Source organism: Arachis hypogaea, chromosome 7, assembly GCF_003086295.3.
Source record: "Arachis hypogaea cultivar Tifrunner chromosome 7, arahy.Tifrunner.gnm2.J5K5, whole genome shotgun sequence".
NCBI lineage: Eukaryota > Viridiplantae > Streptophyta > Magnoliopsida > Fabales > Fabaceae > Arachis > Arachis hypogaea.
The window spans coordinates 4,597,678-4,620,136 of record NC_092042.1 but is presented as its reverse complement, the minus strand read 5'-3'; the positions used below and the strand labels follow the sequence as shown (position 1 = coordinate 4,620,136).

Here is a 22,459-nt window from a genome sequence, read left to right as displayed (position 1 = left end):
CGTTTTCATGGAGGAAGAAGAAGAGTCGTTCATAATGCATGGTGAGTAGCGCGCTTTTTGGAAACAGGAAGTGGTTGACTAACATGCGTTTATTTGCTCTTGGATGTGGGAGTATAATGCGCGTGTATTTTGTTGGTTTTGTGCCAACTTATAAAACTTGTAAGCCAAAAAGGCTTCTATGTGTAACAAGGCTCGTTAATAATAATTTTATTTTTATTTGGATTTCAGAGCTATTTGTCTATTTTGGGGGAAATGGTTTTTTTTTGTTTTGTTTTGAGGCTTTTAGCCCAACCCAGAAAAAAAGGCCAACAAAAAACCCAAAAGAAGTCATAATATAAATCCACCACCTGCCCCAAAACAACAGTTTTCCCGAGAAAATTCGAGACTCTATTTTCCTTCACTTTCCGAGCATCCAAACCCCCCCAATCGTAGAAACCCTGAGAAAGCCATGGCAGCCATAAGTCTCCGGAAGGGTAACACCCGTCTTCCGCCGGAAGTAAACCGCGTCCTCTACGTCCGAAACCTACCTTTCAACATCACCAGCGAAGAGATGTACGACATTTTCGGAAAATACGGCGCCATTCGCCAGATCCGAATCGGCACTAACAAGGACACTCGCGGCACCGCCTTCGTCGTCTACGAGGATATCTACGACGCTAAGACCGCCGTCGACCACCTCTCCGGTTTCAACGTTGCGAATCGGTACCTTATTGTTCTGTATTACCAGCAAGCGAAGATGAGCAAGAAGTTCGATCAGAAGAAGAAGGAGGATGAGATTACGAAGATGCAGGAGAAGTACGGTGTCTCCACCAAAGATAAGTAGGGGAGAAATTTTTCTAGGGTTTTGTGTTGTTGTTGTTGTTGTTGTTGAGGAAATTGCATACGATTGTGACTATGTTGTTGGAATAGAAATTGAAATTATGAGGTATCTGCAATATACATGTGTCAATTGTGCAAAAATAATCTGAATTTTGAGAGCAAGAAAAAAAAAAGGGTTTTTAGGTTTCTTGAATTTGAGAAATTGACTCCCTGTGTGATACTATGCATCTTTAGAGTTTGAAATCGAAAGTTCTAAGTTTGCTGTCTATCAATTTTCAAAGCTATTGGGTACCAATGATTATGTAAAAAAATAAATAAAATTTAAGTTTAACCTTGTTCGCTTGCATGAACCCTAAAAAGAGATTGTTCCTAACAGAAGCTACTCTTTTCAGCTTTTACTTAAAGAGGCATAAATATATTATTTTTATAACAAAATCATAATTCAGAATGCGAATTTACTCGAAACTTGGAAGTTGAACATTTGGAGATATCTATATTATTGAGCTACATGAGAAACCATGTACATTTGAGATTGCATTTTCATGAAGACTATGAGGTTAGCTATGGTTATGAAAATTTGGAAAGATAGCTGCTAATGATTACTTCTTCAACTTGCAACTTGATGATTCTTCAAGCACGAGTCTCTTTATGATGGTATGGATTTTGATTAGGCTCAACAAATTGATTGATGAAGTGGATAAGATGATGGTTTAAGATTTGAGGTAGCATTGCTGCATGAATGAAACAGTTCAAATTTTGATGCTAAGAAATTGGTTAGGTAAGGATCTGCCATTAAATAAGTATTTATATACCATCTGAATTGAGAAGTAATGAAGTGGTTCAAAACTTCAAATATATGAAGCTAACAAGGCACATGAACACTATGGATACATAGAAATTAAAATACAAATAAACACACTTTCAACTTTATTCCTAAATTGATACAACAGAGAATTGTTACACTTTTTCAGAGGAAACAAAGAAACAAATAAAAAATAGGAAACCACCCCCAGTCAAATCACCTATTATACATATGTTCACATTTTTCAAATGTTTGTTGTAAACCACCCACCCCAACCTATTTTGCTTGTTTCCACATTGACCCATCATTCCTCAACCTATATCATATCATATATCATATTCATCTTTCTAATGTCAGTTTTAGCACCTGCAGGGCTCAAGGGATTCTGGTTTAACAATTTTTGCTGAGTCCCCCCAGCTAGTACAGCGAAGATACCGAACACCTTTTCCGGGTCATTATGGCTTCTGGGTGTCCCTTACTCATCATTGCTGCAAACTCATCATAGTTAATGCGGCCGTCCTGCACAAACATGCGATTTTTGTCGTTATTTCCTCTTGAATCAAGACTCATCTAAACATGAGTTGCTAAATTAACAGTTAATTCATTCATTCAGTACAGGTCTTACATTATCAGAATCAACTTCTTGGATGATTTCCGAGATGTCTCTTCCGTCATGCATGTTAAACTCTTTAAGAGCTTGTTCTAGTTCTTCAACAGTGATGTACCTGATTTATGCCAAAGTAATGAGATCAAAACAACCCTTTTAACTACACCAAATTAGTTATCTTCAATATTGTTAATTTGCCCCCACTTACCCGCTGTTATCTTTGTCAAAGTATTGGAATGCTGTATAAAGGTGTTCTTCTCTGTTCATTCTGTTCATGTGCATTGTTGCCGCGATGAACTCGTCGTAATCTATTAGTCCATTACCATCTGCATCTGCCTGAAATTTTGCAAAAGAGAAAGGAAATCTGTTTAGGTAATCATAACATAGATGCTTCATTAGGACACAAGCTTTTTGAAGGTAAGGTTTAACTTACAGCTTCCATTAATTGCTGAAGTTCTTGTTCTGACAACTTAGTCCCTTGTTTTGCCATTCCTTGCTTGAGTTCTTCAATTGTAATGGTTCCGCTGTTGTCGGTGTCCATCCCCTTGAACATCTGCTTCAGTCCCATGATTTCTTCCTCTGATAAGCAACCAGCAATAACCTATATATCCATATTGAAAATTTATTAGTCCCATGTTCATGAAAATTTTGACAACTTCATGCTTCATGCAGATGAAGCATAAGCTTGATAATAGGTGATTATCACCCTTAGAGCAACTTTCTTGAATTGGTTCATTGCTCTGAATTGTTTGAGCCTATTCAGGACAGCGTTGTCGAGTGGTTTATCCGGTGCTTCTCCATCCTCCTTGATCCATGGATGGTCTGTTTCAAAGATGAGAATCTGAGTAATTATCATACATGAATTCAAGCAATTCAAGCAACTAAATACTTACTGAGAACTTGGTAGGCTGTTATCCTTTGTTTGGGATCAGAATTCAACATTTTTCTTACAAGATCTTTTGCTGCTGGTGAAATTGAGGGCCATGGATCACTTGAAAAGTCAAGGTGGCCTCTTAGAATGGCATTGAATATCCCATTTTCAGATTCTGACAAAAACCAGATATTGATTTCAGTTATTTCAAGATATAACAAGCCATATATATTCTCTATAAAATAATGTAAATAAAAGAAGTATTATGAACCTGCCCAAAATGGAGGAACACCACATAGAAGAATGTATAACATTACACCAACACTCCATATATCAACTTCTGGCCCATATTTCCTCTTCAAAACCTCTGGTGCAATGTAATATGCACTACCAACAATGTCTTTAAATACCTCTCCTGTGAAAAACAATAACAACGACAACAATAAACAAATTAGCTAGTTATTGAAAACATGCTTCATGTAGCATCTGAAGCATGTTTTCTGTTTTCGCCTTCCGTTTTCTCTTTTCTCTTCACAAAATTCTGAAAACAATGAAACACACCCTTAATTTTCTTCTTTCCTTAAATGATACCTTGCTTGTAGAAAACTGAGAGACCAAAATCTGTGGCCTTAAGGGGGGCATTCTCATCCTTATTCAACAAAAGGAAATTCTCAGGCTTAAGATCTCTATGAATAACTCCCATTGAATGGCAAGTATGGACAATTTGGACAATGGTTCTCAACAAGGAAGCTGCGGCACGCTCAGTATAATGCCCCTTAGCAATGATCCGATCAAAGAGCTCGCCTCCGGCGCACAACTCCATGACAAGGTGAACAGACTGTTTGTCCTCATAGGCACCAATGAGCTCCACAATGTTAGGCTGCCCTGTGAGATGGTGCATGATCTGAACCTCTCGGCGAACATCCTCGATATCCTCCTTGTTAGATAGCTTCCTCTTGGCTATGGTCTTGCAAGCATATTGCTTCCCTGTGACCTTATGAGTGCACAAATGTGTCACACCAAATTGTCCTCTACCTAGCTCCTTGCCCATGCTATATATTGATTTAACATCTTCCATTGGCCTTCCTAGGACAGGACCAACCGGCCCTTGTTTGGTCGGCTTAGCAGGCGCGGCCGGCCTTGATTGTGCCTCTCCTCCACCTTCTTGCTTGCTGCCAGGGTCTTGCCTTCCATCTTCCCTCTTGTCAACACCACCATTGGCATTGGCATTAGCATTAGAATTCTCCTCTGGGGCCTCAGTGCCTCTAGAGCAACAGTTCCCCATGGATGAAGGAAGATATAAAGGTCAAGGTGGTGGTGATGGTGGTGGAGGAAAAGAGAATAACAATAAGAATAATAATAGTAATAATGAAAATGAATATCTATTTTTTTTGTGTTGGGAGAAGATAAAAAAACAATAGGATGATGAAGAAAGAGTAGTGAAAAAGGGAGAAGGCATAAAAATAATCCTAAAAAAAACATGAGGACAGTTTGATGATTTACAGATTGGAATGATGATTGAGTGGATTTGAGGAAGGTAATTGACAGTGTGATTAATTATTGTTACTTTTTTTGTTACAATAAAAAAAGAAAAGAAAAATGTTACAATAAACTATATGTCTCTAATGCAAATAATTTTTGCATAACAAGGGTGTGGAGGAATTCTCGGAGGATAATAGCAATACAAAACAGATGTACCTTTTGGTATTTTATGCAGTTTTAATATTGAAACTAATACAGTTTAAGTTTAGAGTTTGGTATGTTAAAAATATCATAGGATCTTGGTTTCTAACAGTGTGTTAATTACTCTCACTTGCAACAACTAATATTAGTTTTCTGTTTGTAAGATCTAATAATAATCTTAACTTGAATTGTTACCAGTGCGTTGCACTTATTTTAAGGAAGTATAAAATGGATAATTTTTTTATTAAAAAGTTTAAGGTGTTTATATTTTTAATATACTTGTAAAGTACCAAATATGCATAAAAGAATATCAACAATTATTATTTTTAGTGTCTTTCAACATATATCCTAAGAATACATGTTGGTATTACTTCTTTTACCTAAATCCATATAATAGAGTAATAGACACCAATATTAGTGTTTTTGTTCATTGAAAATGTCTATAATATAGATAGAGAAAATCATCCACGTGTATAAATATAATTGGATGGATTATTTGCCTTATATCTTATATTGGGAATGCATGCATGAGATGGTTTTTGTCGGAAAAATTTGATAAAATGATTAATATTAATGATGAAAAAAAAACTCATAATTAATACTAATTATTTTACTGGCTTCTCGACAAAAATACAATCTCAATTAAATCATTGCATAGTTAAGGAGCCTTTTACTTTCAACCAAATTTATACATTATATGTATTTCTAACGATAAGCATAAGATAAATGATTTATCTACGTTATACAGACGTGTGGATGTTTTTTCTTATTTATATCATATAGTTTTTCTTTGTTCATTACAGAATAAATAACATTTCTTTTGCAAAAGTTAAGTTGGTGTGATATTTATATTTATCCGTTTAATGTTTTATTGTTGCAGTATATATTTCTTCTAACTCCTAATACATACATTTGAATATTTGATAGCGAAAAGAGCATAGTATACATGATTATATTCTTACATCAATATTTGATTATATAAATCTAAAAGTAACAAGGGTTTATAACAGCAAATAGGGCATTTGGTCTAGTGGTATGATTCTCGCTTAGGGTGCGAGAGGTCCCGAGTTCAATTCTCGGAATGCCCCTAAAATTTTTAACACATTATTCTCCTTTTTCCTTTTTGAAACATTTCTTCTACATTTTACCCTCTCCTTAATTAGCTATGATTTGTGACAAAAATAAAATGAATCACAATTCTAATAATAGGTAAAAAGGTCACATTGTATTTGTATAACACAAAAACAGAATATCCTCACAAAGTAACAATTAGAAGAAAAGAATTCCAGCTAAAATCCTATCTCAAGAAAAGGATTATATCAGTAAGTGGGGACTGATGGATCAACTTGCTCAGCATATGCATGAATTCCACCAGAAATGTTGTACACTTTCCTAAAACCCTGAAACATTCACACATCATCACAATCAATAACTCTTTTCCAGGTTTCTTCTATATACATATAGACGCACATACGCACACTCACACGCACACGCAAACGCAAGCACACGATGTATAAGGCCATATATCATTTTACCTGTGACTGCAACCACTTGGCAACCTGTAGCGATCGCATGCCATGATGACACTGCATTCAGAACTCAAGTTATTTTAATATTGAACTGAATACTGCGTTGCATTCGAAATCAGATCCAAATATGATCATAATTTGCATCACAGGAATAAGATCACTAAGCAGCCAATCTGACTACACTATCGCTGGTCGAAATGCAGCATAAATTCATTTAGAATTAAGATATAGTCATACCGGTGCTTTCTTAAACATCTGTATAGAAAGGCCTCTGGAAATTCAAGCTTAAAGAGTTCTAAATGAAGGAACTTATTCAAAGAATTCCAGCTTCATTCTTACAAACTAGTTAGGGAAAAGCAGGAAGTGGCAACAAGGACATGAATGTATCTTCCATAATCCATATCGATCCAATTTCAAAATATAAAAATTACAGAATTACTGTTAAGAGTTTGGTAAACCAATCTTTCGTACTTACCATAACATACGTATCTTTGTTAGGGTCAAAATTGGTAGCTACTTCAGGACCCCATACCCCAAACTGCCGGAGGGGAAGAACCTTAAATCCTGGCAAAGATGCTTTGGCCCTGTTTAAGATGCGTGAACAGAAATGTGTTACCACCATAAACAAAGCATAGTAAATGAATGCTCCACATATTCAAATGAAAGTGTATATGCCTTGCTGTGAAATCTCAAAAGAGCATTAATATTGAACTCAATTAACTAACTACTGTTGAATAAAGCATGAGCATACACTTCATCAGGCTCTCGAACATCGATTAACTGTGCCTCCTCCAGAAAGTTGGGATCCTGCATTTTCACTTGCAGCTCTTGAGGTTGAATGTCTTGGAGTATCGATTCTTCCCTAAGAACACCAGCCGAATACTTGCATCATTAATCACCATAGGGCTTTATCAGAAACCAATATTTTTCATTAAATATGTATACTTTATTATCCGATTTTGAAACATATCCTTGAAATACCTTTCAGATAAAACTTGCAGCAGGTGCCATCCAAATTTTGTTTTGCACCTTACAACTTTGTTTAAAGGAGCACCAAATGCAGCCTCCTCAAACTCGGGAACCTATCACATTTTTCACCGTCCAACATATATCATCCAATCAAATAATCACAGTAAAACCAACGAAAAACATTTGCTTCAAATTTCAAAAGCTATATCCCCTCCTCATCTACTTCCCTTTACAAATCAAATGGCAGATTATCAAAGTTAAGGAAAATGCAAGAACAAACACAATACACATATGATCATTTACCCTTATCTCACCGACCCGAAATAACTACATACTTTATTTGTTTACTTTTATCCGTCACCGGTCACAGTTACTGTTTGATATATCTTTAGGCTAATGCATCCAGATACAATTGATATAAGAGATGGTGACAAACAAGAGGGAGCTGAATCAGGAGTAAATAAATCACCTTGCATCCGAGAAAAAAAAGCTTGGTTTACATAAGGCAGTGATTCATAGAAACCTTAAAACCTTGTAAAAAAGGTAGACAATATGCAAAGGCATACTACAAATACTTTATTAAAACCCCCCAAAACAAGCTTGAAACCAGAAACTAGCATACCATTTGCCCCTTTCTGACCCATCCAAGCATTCCTCCTTCTTCTTTGGATGGACACACTGAATATTCCACAGCAAGATCACTCAAATCTTCACCTGAAACACACAACAATTAATCAATACAGAGTCACAGAGTCTATCATATAAAGTAATTCAATTTATTCACTGACATATAAACCCTATCATATTCATACACAAATTGAAACTTTGTTTCATAGTCTAAGTCAAAACCTGAAGAGATTCTCTGCTGAAGATCCAAGAGCAACTTCTGGTCATTTTCTTTGACCAACAAATGCTGCACCAGTATCTCCCTATTACCTTCCGGGCCAATCCCAGTGCCATATGAAGCTGTCAAAATAAAAATGAAGAAAAAAAAAGAATTTTTTACTTGTTGGGTATCCTCCATATTCATAACAAAGCATAAAAAAGGAAACTTTTAGTTACCTGAAGCGTTGGGAAGATGATGGTGGTGATGATGATGAGCTGTCATAGGTTGAAAGTGTTTGAGAGTGAAGGGAAGGGAAGGAGAGTGGAAATGGAAGGTTCTGTGGATAATTCTGGTAAGAGAAGAAGACGAAGAAGAAGAAGAAGAAGGAGGAGAGGAAGAAGAGAAAGAGGCGAAGGTTGAAGAAGAAGAAGAGGAAGAGAAGGGTATAATTGGGAATGAAGAGCGTAACACAGAAACTCTCAACATTGCTATGATATTTCTAAGCCTTTGGGAATATCAAACTCAAACTGGAAAACAACTGCTTACTCAATTACTCATCTTCATGTCTGCCCCTACAGATTATGCCAGAGAGAGAGAGAGAGAGAGAGAGAGATGGATGAAAATATTATTTTAATTTCGTGAAAAATGATACCAACAAAAAAAATAATATTATAGTGCCTAAAAAATAATGTCTATTATTAAAAAAAGTTAAAAATTAATATTTAATTTAAAAAATATAAAAATAAATTATTTTTAAAAATTTAAAATTTATTATAAAAGATAAGTTAAATAAAAATTATACAACAATTAATAGATATTATAAAATTTTTTATAAAAAATTAATTATTAAATCAACAATGTTATGTTATGTATATATATTTATGTATATATATTATTTAATTTATTTTTAATATATATTTTATATTTAAATATATATTTTATATAAAAAATTATACAAATAATATTTTTATAATTTTATAGGTTAAGAAAATTATTTTAATCAAGTTTCTTAAGAAAAATGGAAAACAAAATTAACAAAGTGGGAAAAGAAATCCTTTTGTTCTAATCATAGCACGTGTCTATAATGAAAGAATGTTGCCCCTTAACTATGAAGCAAACCACTTAGGGTGTGTTTGGTTTTGAGTTAGAAAGAAGAGAAATATGTTTGAGTGCATTGAATGTTTTTTTTTATTTGGATGCATTTTTTTCTCTAAATGCCAACCTATTTTAGGTTTTTGACCTTTTGGATTTAACGTTTTAATACCATGTCATGATACTATTTATCCCAAAAGTTTCAGCTGATGAAAAAAAGTAACACTAATGATTATATCTCTAATACTCCATAAACCTCTACTGTACACATTGTACAAATATTCCATTGACTCCTCATACTTTTCCTTGAATTTATTTTGTTTTATCAATTTTACTCTTTACTTCTTTGTTTATAGTCCCTTTAGTATTCAAATATTTCAAATATATAATTATATTTTTTTTATTAAATTTTTATTTTTGATTTTGTATAAAAAATATTTTTATTTGACTTTGTTAAAATTTGTAAGTGTAATTCTTGTATATTAATTTATTATTATAACAAAATTATAACTAAAAAACAAAGTAAATAAAAAATTAATTATAACTAAAAATAAAGTCATAAATAATTAAAATTTATAGTTTAAAATATTATAAAATAAAAGAGTACCGAGAATATTAAAAAAATTATAAGTAATATAATTTAATAAAGTATATTTTGATATATTTTTTATATATTATCTTTGTTTTTGATATAAAAATATATTTTGTCAATTTTTATATATTATTTTTATTTTAGTAAGTAAATATTAATTTTATTATAAAATTAATTAATAATATCTATTTAAATATTTAAATTAAAATAATAGAATAATATAAAAAATTTATTTAAGTTGATGTCTATTTTAGTAATTTTTTATCTAAAAATAATTTTGAGTAGTGTGATCCAAATAATATTTATTTTATTATAATTTATTTTGATATAAAAATTACCAAACATAAATCGTTTTAACACAAACTTACTTTTTATTAAAATCAAGTTTGTAAAATTAATTTTATGCAAATTTTTATTTACAAACTGAAATTCAAACACACAATTTAAAGAGGTAAAGATAGAGTTTTGCTATTTAGGACGATAGATAGTTGAAACTTGAAACTCATCAATTGGTTGATTTAGGTAAAATTTAGAAGCTAGCTGTGAACAAGAAAACAGCAATAAAATGATTGAATTTTTCTTTATATATGTCTCTTTGTAAGTAACACTTGTATAAATTCTTATATATTCTTTAAAAAATTGATTTGAAAAGTTGGACAAACTCCAAGAATATTGCATAAATGCATAGTTTTATTATTTTTTACACATATTTTAACACATGATATAGTTTGACACATTAACACATATTTTTAATAGGGTATTTTTCTATTGTGGTGTAGTATGGTGCCTGATATCAAAAATTATTTTTAATATAGAGATGAAGATGGTATTTTAGTTAAATATTAATATTTAAAATGTATTATAGTAATATAAATGTGTAAAAAATGGTGTCAATAGTATCTTGTATATTGGCTAAAATATTGACAAATGTCTAATACACATTTTATATATTGGCAGAATGATGACATGTGTTTAACATGCATTTTACGTATTAATTTTTCGCATACAAAATATTTTTTCGTATAAAAAAATTAGCCTCATGTGATATCATGACGTGTATTATTAGTTAAAAGTCCAAACAAGACAACATTTCAGTTTGGCTCATAAACTTATCAACTCAATTTATTAAACTATTAAAGGACCCAATTGGAAAATTTCCATAAGTTCACGTCTATCCCTATTTAGTGTTCAGTGTGCCATTCCACACACTAGACACTACAACAAAATCTTATCACACTGAAATGAGATTGGCTGCTAGATAAATTAGACTATGCCATACTTTGTAAAAGAACAAGATCTTGGAACTCTTTGTAGCACTTCAATATCTTAGTCTTGGCCCCCTTTTCTCCATGGCAAAAAATCTTATTCTTCAATCCTGTTTTCCTACCTTACACAAAATATTCAACTTGAGACATCTTCTATCTCTTCTTTCTTTATACCCCTTTGAGCCTAGCTCATCAAAAAATGCAAATTTGCAATTCACTAAAAATTGAAACTAAAATTAATATAACAACAACAATATTTTGCTTTCTTCTTCTTATATCCATCATGGAACAAATTGGATCATGAATTGTTTCTTGTAGTAGTGTACCATCTTCAATGAAATGTCAACTAATTGCAACACACATCATTCGGTGAGGAAGCATTTGAAGGGGTCCATGCATAAAAAAGTAACCCCAAAACTAGAATGATGGCCCCAGCTACAAAGCCTGTTGGAAGAGATGATCCAACCCCAAGGTATGGCAATGGCAGAGTGAACACATAGATGGATATTGGAACTGCCACACAACACAAATTGCAAATTGCATGAGTTATGTTATGTATATCTCATAACTCCCACATTACCTTGCATGATTAGTTCATATAAATTGGTAATGGTTTCCTTTCTTTTATTCATAGTTTAGTACATTAGTGTTAAACTATGAATAAAATTATTAGATGTTCATGAAATAGCAGGTGGATTATGCTCTATGTAATAACAAAGTGACATTTTAGATAAAAGTATAACTTCATAACAAACTCAATGATGAAATACTTATTCCATTATTTGATACAAGCACAATTCAATTTTTGGCTTAGTGTTCATTTCATGGTCATCTAATAATTTCTCACTATGAAAAGTTTATTTAAGAATTTCTCTCCCTTTATATATTTGATTATGAGGCAGAGTCACACACTAAGGAAAGAAATGATTTCAATCGAGACATGAATGAAGCTATATATAGTTGATGGAAACAAATGACAGACCTGAAAATGTGGAAGCCAGACAAGATACAACAGCTGAAGAGATCTTGAGGAGATGAAGCAATGCAATATTGAATCCCATGTTAACAATAATAAACAGCATAGGTAGCAGAGGGGCACCATCACATCCTGGAACCAGAAAAGGCCTTCGTTATCTCAAGAATTACCAAAGATAAGAGCTAAAGTTTTAAAGATTTTAGACTTAGCCCTCCCTTTGAAGTGACAATTGCAATTCTTGAAATCTTACAGAAGCTAGTAATGTCGTATAACCTTTTTAAAGTCTACCTCTTGCAAGTGCCAACACGCATTTGCTTTTCGCATTGTGTTGTTTATAAATATGATGTGTGCGACACATGCTGACTCACATATCATTCACCATTGAATTGAGTGTAGACAGTAAGGTTCATATCTCATCTAACGGTGACGGATATGTGAATTGGCACATATCCCATCTAAGGTTCAAATATTGGTATTCTTTTTTCCATATAGAGCTTATCATTGAAAAGTTCATCCCATGATACAAGTGGACACCAAACTAACTCATAATCCATGTTTGGTAATTGTTTCATGGCACAAATACAGAGGCATCGAAACAATAGAGATGAAGAAAATCTACTAGAAATATCTTTTGTCAACTCTCCGAACAAGTTTATATCTCTAAATATTTCTGTATTTTCTATACTAGAACAATCACAAAGCCAAACTGAAATCATGAACTATGGATAGAAAATAATGTAGAGCTTACCACTGGATAATGTACCAATATTCAAGAAGCAGGCTGCACCATCTTTAAGGTAGGTTGGTAGTTGACTGAAGGGTATGCCCCATAGTTTTGAAAGGAAGGGGAGGAGAAGGCATATGAATAGTGCCTACACTAAACACATTTTCATGCATTTAGCCATCCATTTTATATTTGCGCTGTATGCACTTTTATTGCAAATGAAAAGCTGAAAACAATTTCTAAGAAAACTTCAGAGTGCTTACTTGAAAAGCAGATCCATATGAGTTTACAACAAATAGGTCCACAGAGCCACACTGTTTCAGAATTCAGATAATGTTAGATAATGCTGATTAGTATATTTACCTTTCAGAGGGGGAACAAATGTAGAAAAAAGAAAAATGACAGTTATAAATAAGTAAATTGAACGGTTTAGCAAAACATGCATCTTACGGATTGCAAGTTTCAGAGTATTAGAACAAATTAATATATATTGTTTAAGATAAAAACTGAAATGAAATTTTGACTACAAGTAAACAACATTTTTCATAAAAATATACAAACCTTCAGTTTTCGGTTTGCATCCAGAAAGATAATTTCCTACAAAGTATGAAAATTCCAAGCATTAAGATAGAGAAATTAATAATTTGAAACCAAGGAAAAGGAGATAAACATCATAAATGACAATAACCTTGAGAACTGTATCAGCTGCTTGGAGAAAGAATGAAACTATCATCAGAAGGCTCCAAAATACACCACCTTCTTTTAATGAATTCCCAGCACTTGATCCACTACAGCAGTAAAAAAATAAAAAATAAAAAACATATGCATAGAAACACAAGGCTTTAGACAGTTTAGTTTGTGCCAAACATATGTAATTATAATGTCATAATCAGCTATATTCATAGTCAATTCACTTGTAAGAGTGCTACTTAGAATTTGTTTTAGAAGTTGCTCCCTTTTGTTTCTTTTTTACTGTCACTTTTCCATTAACATGTGGCCTCCTAAACTTAACACACACTAACCTTGCTACAGTAACAATTACGCCAATGGTTACAAGAAAGCATCCAAATAGTTGGTTGAGTTTATATCTTCTCCCAAGAAAAATAATTGACAGAAGAATTTGCCACACAAGAAAACTCTGCAACAAAATATAGGCCAAATTAGCAAACTGAAACCTATGCAGCATGTATATAGATATGAACTTAACAGAGACTTAGTTGGTACTTAAGCACCCAATTTTAATTCGAGTAAATACTCAACTCAACTCCTATCCATTTTTAGAAAGGATTATACCACTCTTAACAAAAAATAAATGACAAAGGATTATACCACTTTGTGGAATATATGAGTCCATTTTAGACCAAAAGGACCTCATTGTGGAAAACAGAGTAGATAAGTGAGTTACCTGAGACAAAATTGGAATTGATGCTCCGGAGAGAATTGCTGGTGCAAGAAACAAACACCACAAGTTAGCAAATAAAATTCAGAAAGATGATTGTTTATTATGGGAGTGAGGATATTGCCACTTTTTTATAATGTCACTTCATGCCTTATATATATTTTTTATATTACATTTTTGCATAATACGGAAAACTATAAGAATAGCATTATTATCAAAATAAAAGTGACAATATCCATTCAATTATCACCAAGGATAGAAAGTAGAAAATTACCGGCCGCAGCCATGCCAGTGGCAGCAGCAAGAGCCTCTAAAATACCAATGAGAACATAAGGGGCTTTTGGCATACTCAGCATCTCTTCAGTAACAATACCAGCATGTTGCCGGATATACATTATGCTAAAATACACTATTACATATCTGAAATTATAACAATTAACACATTTTTTATTTTTCATGATTCATATGAAATGAAATAAGATTTAACCATATTATTACGCTTTCATAAAAAATAAGCTATCAAATCAATCACTTCTATAAAATACATATTAAATTACTAAATATTTATCAAAAGTATATGAAACAACACAGTTACAAAGAATAATACTTCATAACCAGTAAATATTATTATTATTTTTTACCAATACTTAATCAGTAATAATTTACACCTATATTTATAAGGATTTTATACACAAAGAATATATAATTTTCACATATATTTGCACACATAAATCAATACAATTTATATTACATTTTTTAGAATTTGCACGTACAAATTAGTAAAATTTATTTGTTAAGAGACAATTTAGTATTTATGCTAACTCAGATGCAATAGTTGAGAATTAGATGAAAATTTAGTCAAATTATTTAACAATTCTCAGTTATCAAATTAACGTGACGTAGATTGCACCTGAATTTTTCCGTTAATGTAGTTAGTTAGTTATGAGTTTGGAAAAAGTGAAAGTTACCCAAAGGTGGCAAGCTGAGCTAAGAAGAAAGGGTACTGTTTCAGAGGAACCAACGCCAGCTTATACAGCACCCTGTTCCCCACTCCGGTTACCACCGTCGCCGCCACCGCCACCGCCACTTCCACCGCCGTTCCCCGCCCTAAGCCCACCCTTGATGTAGCAGCTGCTGCTGCCACCGCCGTATCATCCTCCACGGCATACGAACACGGACCCGCTGCCTTCTCTCTTCCCGCTACCTCTTCGGATCTCTCCCATGCGCCACCTCGGCGCGTGGACCTCACCTCCGACGCCGCCGCCACCAACCGCATTGGAAATCTCAACGTGATCGACCTCCGCTTCCGGAGAGGATCGTAATTGTACTTGTAGCGTACTGCGGTAATTCCAGGCTCCTGCCTCGGCCGCGGAAGCTGAATTCCAGCGGCGGAGGTGGTGGCGCCGCCGCCAGACAATCGGCGGCAAAATGGCTCCATAATTTGGCGGTTAATTTTGAAGGATTTGTTAAAGAAATTAAATAGGAGAAAAGAGAATGAAAATGATGGAATGAATGAATGAATGAATTAATTATAAGGAAGCATTGTTATGAATTTATATAAATAAGGTTAATGTTGTGAGATCAATGATCAATGATTGAATGCGCTACGTAATGTTTTTTTTTTTTCTTTGGCCTACGAAACTAATCCATGGCGAATTAGATTTCAATTTAAAAGTTTGTGAATGGTTAATAAATTATTATATATACAAAATAAAATTTAAATCTTTTATATTTACTCAAATAAATTAGTGAATTAATCATTACATCAATCGAAACTGATTTATTCATGTCTATGTAATGTTAATGTATGAGTGTGAAAGCATTGGCTTCAATTTAATTTTGGGGAAAAAAAATTGGTTATATTCCATATTTCCATGTGAGTATGTGACTAACATTTCTAAACTTAAAAACAAATTTGGGTTATACAAAATTCTATTGGCCATATTTTTAAATAATATTTAAATTCGTGATTAATTAGCTATTAATTATTTTTGGATATTTTATTAAAAAAGTAATAATAAAAAAAAGTATATAACAAGAAAACAATACATAAGTTTTTAAATTTTTAATTTAAAAATAAATAAATTATTAATTAATTAAAAATATAAAAATATTTTTAATTTTCTAAATTCGAAATATTTGAATTTTTTTAAGAAACATATTTGTTTTTATATATTGAACGAAAAAATTTAAATATCTCGTACTTTTAAAAGATAAAACATATTTTTATATTTTTAATTAATTAAGATTTTATTTGTCTTTAAGTTAAAAATAAGGGACTTATTTATTTAATTTTTTAAAACTAATTTTTCAAAAATTAATATTAGTCAAGTGTTACTATAAAATTCTTTCTTAAAAATTTTAAGATTTCAATTTAAAATTTTAACATTTAAAATTAATAATAAAAAATTAACTAACTAATATTAATTAAAAAATTGAATTTTTTATTGAATTTAATAAAAAATATTAAATAATTTGACATATATAATTAACTACCATATTTATCATAATCTATTTTGGTATTAGCTATTATGTTTGCATAAATACATACACTAAGTAGCCACTTATATTTGGACATCAAATTTGTTCACATCTTTGTATATTATTTTTGTGTTAAATTATCAACCACACACACACACACACATAATTATCAACTTCTATTTCTTCTTGTCTATTCTGTTTTGGAAATAAATCTTCTTATTTATTTGTTCTATATATATATATATGTTTCATGAAATTTATCATATACAAACAATCTTAGATTCAGTTAATGTGCTACATGCCTTAATTTAATACGAGTTATTGTAATTATATTTTGTATTCAAATTCCACTAAATTATCAAATGTCTTTCTTATTCACGTTTTGCATTAATTTGATAATTGAGATTCTAATTGCATTACTATTATTTTTTAAATTGAACTTTGAATATTACAGTAGTGGTCTTTTGACTTTTTTTTCGACAATAAATCAGCAAATAAAATTTAAAAAAAAAAAAAACAGGTATTCTAATGCTATGTTGAATACTACAAGTCTACAATAACTATTTAATATGACAATTTAAAGCTTATTCATATCATATAATCGTTACAGTATCTACTATAGTATTAGAGTGCTAACTCATTATTCTATTTCTTTAAGTCATTGTTAGCAAAAGATAGAAAGAGCATTATAATAATGCTCAGATATTAGTTTGACGGATAAAGTATATTTTTTTATTTTTGAAGTTAGTTAAAAATTTTAAAAATAATTTTAGATTTTATTTTGTAAAGATTTTTGAATTGTATTAAATATATTTTTGGTATCTATTTTTAAAAAAAATTAGAATCAATTTAATAATAAATTTTAAAAATAACTGTTAATATAAGTAAATCAGATATAATTGCCATGTATTATTATTGTATTAGTTTTTTTTAAAAAAATTCAGATGCTAAGAATATATTTAATACAAATAAAAATTTTAAAAATAAAATTAAAAATTATTTTTAAAATTTTTTGATAAATTTTAATAAAAAATATATTTTATCTTAATTTAAAAGACCATAATAATACAATAATTGAAATATCAAGATTCAAATCAGTGTAAGGTGTGTAGTAATTCAAATTCCTTACCTGCACATATAACAAGTCGTGTTTGATAACACTGCTTATTATTCTATATTCTATTGTGAAAAAGGGCACTCAGTCAATTATTTTATTAAGGATATGATCAAGTTTAATAGAATATTCCAAGAACAAAAGAATTCCAAATTGAAATTGACTTCTTGTTGGTTCACCTCAGGTTTTCCTCCAAAAGTGCACGAAACCCTTATTAATTTATTTCCAACTCATAAAGCTTGAGTCACATGCAATGATTCCAAAGGAATGGTCATCATGCAACTCACAAATTATTTGCATAGAGTTGAAATATTTTAATGGCTGCCATGCCACTAATAGTTAAAATAGTTATACACAAATTAAATATTAGTTAAGATATAGTATATATTACATCAAATATCTCAATCACACTAGATTTAGTTTAATAAATATAAGCTTAATATTGTTATTAAAAACATGAGTTCTAGTGCATATTCAAGCAATTTATACAATCAAACAATTAAATTATTTAATTTACGTTGCGAGATTTAGTTTTCTTTTTCTTTCTACTTTTTTATCCATTTTTTCCCTTCTTTTATCTCTTTAATTTTTTTATTATGGTCATCATCACCACCACTACCATACCACCACATTCATCTCTCCTCCTCTTTCTCTTTCTCATCCTATTTCTTTTTTATTTGAAATTCTTTGATTTCCCCCTTCGTTCCTTTTCTTCTTCCTTTTCCATCATCATTATCGTCATCACTAACAATACTAATATTCTACTAACATCTTTATTGATTCTAATTCTATGTGGTGATTGAATGAACCAAAAATATTATTAAAGCGAAACCATTATATAAATATCAAATAAACAAAAAATGGTCTATTATATAAATTTGAATTCAGAAACACCTGTGTCTCAAATGAACAAAAAATATGATGAAAATGAAATCATTGTATAATACCAAATGAACCAAATATTTTTTATTATACATATTAGAAAAATGCAATGACGATAACGATGATAATTATGATGATGATGATGAAAAAGAATGATAAAAAAGAAAGAGGAGATGAAATTCCAATAAGAGAAGGAGGAAAAGGAGAAAGAGGTGTTGTTAGTAAAGACGGTAAGGAAATTGAAAAATAAAAAAAAAAGGAAGAAGAAGAGGAGAAAGAGAAAGAGGATAAGAAGAAGAAAGGACATAAACGGAAAAAGAAACACATTACTCAAATCACTTGAATGAATTTAGATGAAAAATTGCTTAAATGTGGAGAATTATTCTAAAAATAATATTATTTATATACTAAAATTAGTTATTAAAATTAATCATTATCATGAATTAAATTAAATTGTTCTAATAATTAATTTATTAGTCTACTTAAATAAGTATTAAAAATTTAAATCTCACCTTATACATATAATAAATTATTGGTCAATAATAAATTTTTAAATAAAATTTTAATTTATAAATATATATAACTCATTTTTAATATATATTTTATACTAATAATTAATTTTAATAACTAATTTTAATATCCACTTGACATGGTTATAAAAATTCCACAGGGGCTATGAAACCACAATGTAATTTATAGTTTTTTAAATCTCGTTAATCTGATTTATTTTTTATTTTTTTATTTTTTTTATTTTTTTTTATCACATGGTGTGGTACTGTGGTTGTTCAACTGGTCCACACACACTTGATTATGATCTTTGGGCTTTAGCACTTTTAAGCAGCTTCATTTTTTGCTCTCTCAAAAGTTTATATCATTCTCCTTTATACACAACACATGACATATCCGCATCCTTATTGCTTCAACTTGTCATTAAAAGATTTTAAAAAATGGGGAATAAAACAAACACAGAATGAAAAATTGGAATCAACTACCACAACCCCTCTTTGTGGTATGCTCTTAAATTATATGTGGTGAGTTCCAGTATGTCTATAATAGTCACAGTGATTATATAAATATTATAAAAATTAAAATGAATTTTTTTATATTTTAATAATATTTTTTGAAATATATTATTTAATAATAAAAATATTATTTTAATTTTAATAATATTTTTAAGATATCATAATTATTGTAATTACTGTAGGGTTTAATTATTTTTAGAAGGCACTTCAATATATAGAAGAAAAAAAATATTTGCTAGTATTTTAGTCATTCATCAGTTAAAACAGTAATAAGAAGTCATCTTAAGTTTTGTTATATTTTTTAAGTAATGTCAAAATTTTTTGTAACTATAGTTACTACCAAATATATAAAAATTTAAGTATTATTTAATAGTTATTAGTTTATATTTTTATGTAAGAGTAAAATATATTTTTCTAATTTTCTTCTATACATTTTTGATGTAATATTTTTAGTATTTAATTTAATTTGTAATATGAATAATTAAATTAAACACAAAAAATAGTTTTTAAAAATTTTATGAACACAAATTATATCTTAGCTTAATATAAGTTATCCTTGCCATAGTCAACCAACCACGGATACAGATTTGATGGGACCGATGTTGTTGACCACAACTAGCAAAGATAAATTTGATGTCTTTTATTTTAATGTTTGTTATTATAAAATAATATTTATATGCTTTATAATAAAATACATCAATAAATTTACAAAAAAATAGTTAAATTTAAATTAAAATATTACTATTTTATTGACTAACAGAAAATTTTGAGTAAGTAATTTTAATAATTTTAGTCGATATTTAATTAATATAAAAATTCTGATAAATATTTTTAATATATTTGATCAGTATATCTCTTATGCTTACCATGGATTTGTTACAAATTATATTAAGAGAAGATAGGAAAATTTCAAATTGACAAGTGCCATCGGATTCTACACGCAATTATTTTTTGGAAGTAAAAAATGAAAAATAAATATAATATATATTATATGAATTTTGTTTTCGCCTAAAGACAATACATGATAAAATTTAATAGTATTATTTAATTTATATAATCAACTCTATTTAATTTAATAGAATAAAATTTTGTTATTATTATTGTTTATTAATATAAAAGAATTTTATATAAATAAATAACCGTATTAAAATTTATTATTTAAAATATTATCTAAACATATAAATTTAATTAGATATTCGTAGAAAATTTTTTACATTCTTATGCATCAAATTAAATATATACATATATATATATTATATTGTTCTTCCAAATTTAATGTCTACCATCAGCTTATTTTTATTCGTATTCAATTCTAATATCTCACGCCTTGAATTAGTGGTGATGATCCTTCTCTATTAAAAAAAAAAAAATTGTGAAAAATTTTCTTTCTCCGTGATCCATTAATTTCCAAAATCTTACCTTAATGACAAGAGAATATTGTACGCATTGCATTGCAATTATTGAAGTATTGAAAGATATTGACAACCTTTTATTTATCAATATATCTAAATATAAAATCCATATTTTGAGTGATCCTAGTATAAGAAAATTGCTATATTCAATGGTGTTTGGATAAGGCAAAGAGTCATACATTATATGTACATCATAATTTACATATGACAAAGTTTTCTTTTTTAAAAATGTCAATTTTCCGTATTTTTTTAAGTTAAAGTTTCCATGCGTTTATCAAGAAAAATTCAAAAGATAAAAAAGAAAATATAAAAGCAAGAATTTATGTCTATAAATATACAAATAGATATTTCCTAAGAAAATACAAAAATCATTTTTCAGAATATTTGTGTTTATTCTGATATCAATATTTTTCATATAGTTTAGCCCACACCACACATAAATAAGAAAATAAAAGATCATACCAAAATTTCAAGGAGAAGTTATCCAAAATAATTATTTAAAAAATATGCTTATGAGTTCCACTAATTTGATTAAACTTGTGCAATTGTGCTCATACAATAACCTCTTATACAACGTAGTATGTTGGTTATACCCATAAAACTTACGAGAAAAGGACAATTTTAATTTTTTTTTTTTTGGTATTAGAGAAAACAAGATCATGCAAGTTTTTGTTGAATGTAATAGAGCAAAGGAGCCCAAAATTATAAATCAAGCCCAAAATCAAGAAGAAAAAGGATAAGCAACCAATAAATCCTGTCAAAATAAATAAATAAATGTAAACCAAAAATAAATAAATAAATAAACGTTTGAATCTTATCCTATGTGTATAACAATTAATTGACTAGTGATAGACTCTTACATAAAGCTTAATTTTTTGACTGATTAATTCTTAACCTATTAAATTAAAGAATACCATGAATAAAAATAAAATAAAATAAAAAATAAATAGACTAATAAAGCATTTCATCGTAAAGCTTCCTCAGTATTTAGGTGTGTAAGTTCAGATGTTCAGTTGCTTAAATTTGACGGAAATAAAATTTGAAAACTAAATAAAGATTTATTAAAATTAAAACAATTAATTCAAAATTTGTAAGAATTATTTTGATATTTATTTTAAAAAAATTATATTGAATGAAGTTATTGTGCGTGGAATCTAATTTTACATGCAACATAAATATTTATTTAATATGAGTTATATTACGTGTATACTAAAATTAGTGACTAAAATTAGTTATTATTCACTACTTACTAGTATAAAATACATGTTAGTTATAAATATACATTAAAAATAAATTAGTACACAAATAATTTGTAATTGATTTTAGTATATAAATATTATTTTTAATTTATTAATATATAATGGTTAATTAGAACAGTAAATTTACATGTTATT

General features: G+C 29.6%; 4 protein-coding genes and 1 non-coding gene across 6 annotated transcripts; 2 read left to right on the top strand and 3 right to left on the bottom strand.

The window, feature by feature from the left end:
- Positions 1-373: 373 nt before the first annotated feature.
- Positions 374-4,809, bottom strand: LOC112702117 (calcium-dependent protein kinase 34-like). The gene is made up of 8 exons (XM_025753036.3): positions 3,691-4,809; positions 3,371-3,514; positions 3,122-3,274; positions 2,935-3,050; positions 2,662-2,829; positions 2,437-2,564; positions 2,247-2,346; positions 374-2,140 (listed from the first exon to the last, which is right to left on the bottom strand). Exons 1-8 carry the CDS (start codon positions 4,382-4,384, stop codon positions 2,039-2,041), a joined length of 1,605 nt encoding a protein of 534 aa, XP_025608821.1. The 5' UTR covers positions 4,385-4,809; the 3' UTR covers positions 374-2,038.
- On the top strand, positions 449-935 carry LOC112702119 (splicing factor 3B subunit 6-like protein). The gene has a single exon (XM_025753038.3). The coding sequence runs from the start codon at positions 449-451 to the stop codon at positions 821-823; it is 375 nt and encodes a 124-aa protein (XP_025608823.1). The 3' UTR covers positions 824-935.
- A 989-nt stretch (positions 4,810-5,798) lies between the features above and the next one.
- Positions 5,799-5,870, top strand: TRNAP-AGG (transfer RNA proline (anticodon AGG)). Its single transcript has one exon. It is a non-coding gene; the product is annotated as a tRNA-Pro (tRNA).
- Positions 5,871-5,964: 94 nt separating this feature from the next.
- LOC112702115 (rhodanese-like/PpiC domain-containing protein 12, chloroplastic) lies at positions 5,965-8,779 on the bottom strand. Its single transcript, XM_025753034.2, has 8 exons — positions 8,343-8,779; positions 8,130-8,246; positions 7,903-7,994; positions 7,293-7,393; positions 7,063-7,173; positions 6,787-6,895; positions 6,318-6,368; positions 5,965-6,182 (listed from the first exon to the last, which is right to left on the bottom strand). The coding sequence occupies exons 1-8, from the start codon at positions 8,590-8,592 to the stop codon at positions 6,102-6,104; spliced, it is 912 nt and encodes a 303-aa protein (XP_025608819.1). The 5' UTR covers positions 8,593-8,779; the 3' UTR covers positions 5,965-6,101.
- A 2,106-nt stretch (positions 8,780-10,885) lies between these two features.
- On the bottom strand, positions 10,886-16,080 carry LOC112702114 (protein CLT1, chloroplastic). Of its 2 annotated transcripts, none has more exons than XR_011863598.1 (10): positions 15,123-16,080; positions 14,429-14,574; positions 14,161-14,198; positions 13,778-13,893; positions 13,444-13,543; positions 13,317-13,352; positions 13,019-13,069; positions 12,780-12,908; positions 12,038-12,163; positions 10,886-11,568 (listed from the first exon to the last, which is right to left on the bottom strand). XR_011863598.1 is itself a non-coding variant. In XM_025753032.3 (10 exons), the coding sequence occupies exons 1-10, from the start codon at positions 15,590-15,592 to the stop codon at positions 11,402-11,404; spliced, it is 1,374 nt and encodes a 457-aa protein (XP_025608817.1). In that variant the 5' UTR covers positions 15,593-16,080; the 3' UTR covers positions 10,886-11,401. The 2 variants fall into 2 exon arrangements, 1 of the variants encoding a protein (XP_025608817.1); XM_025753032.3 differs by having other exon boundaries at positions 12,780-12,903.
- Between the last annotated feature and the right edge of the window lie 6,379 nt (positions 16,081-22,459).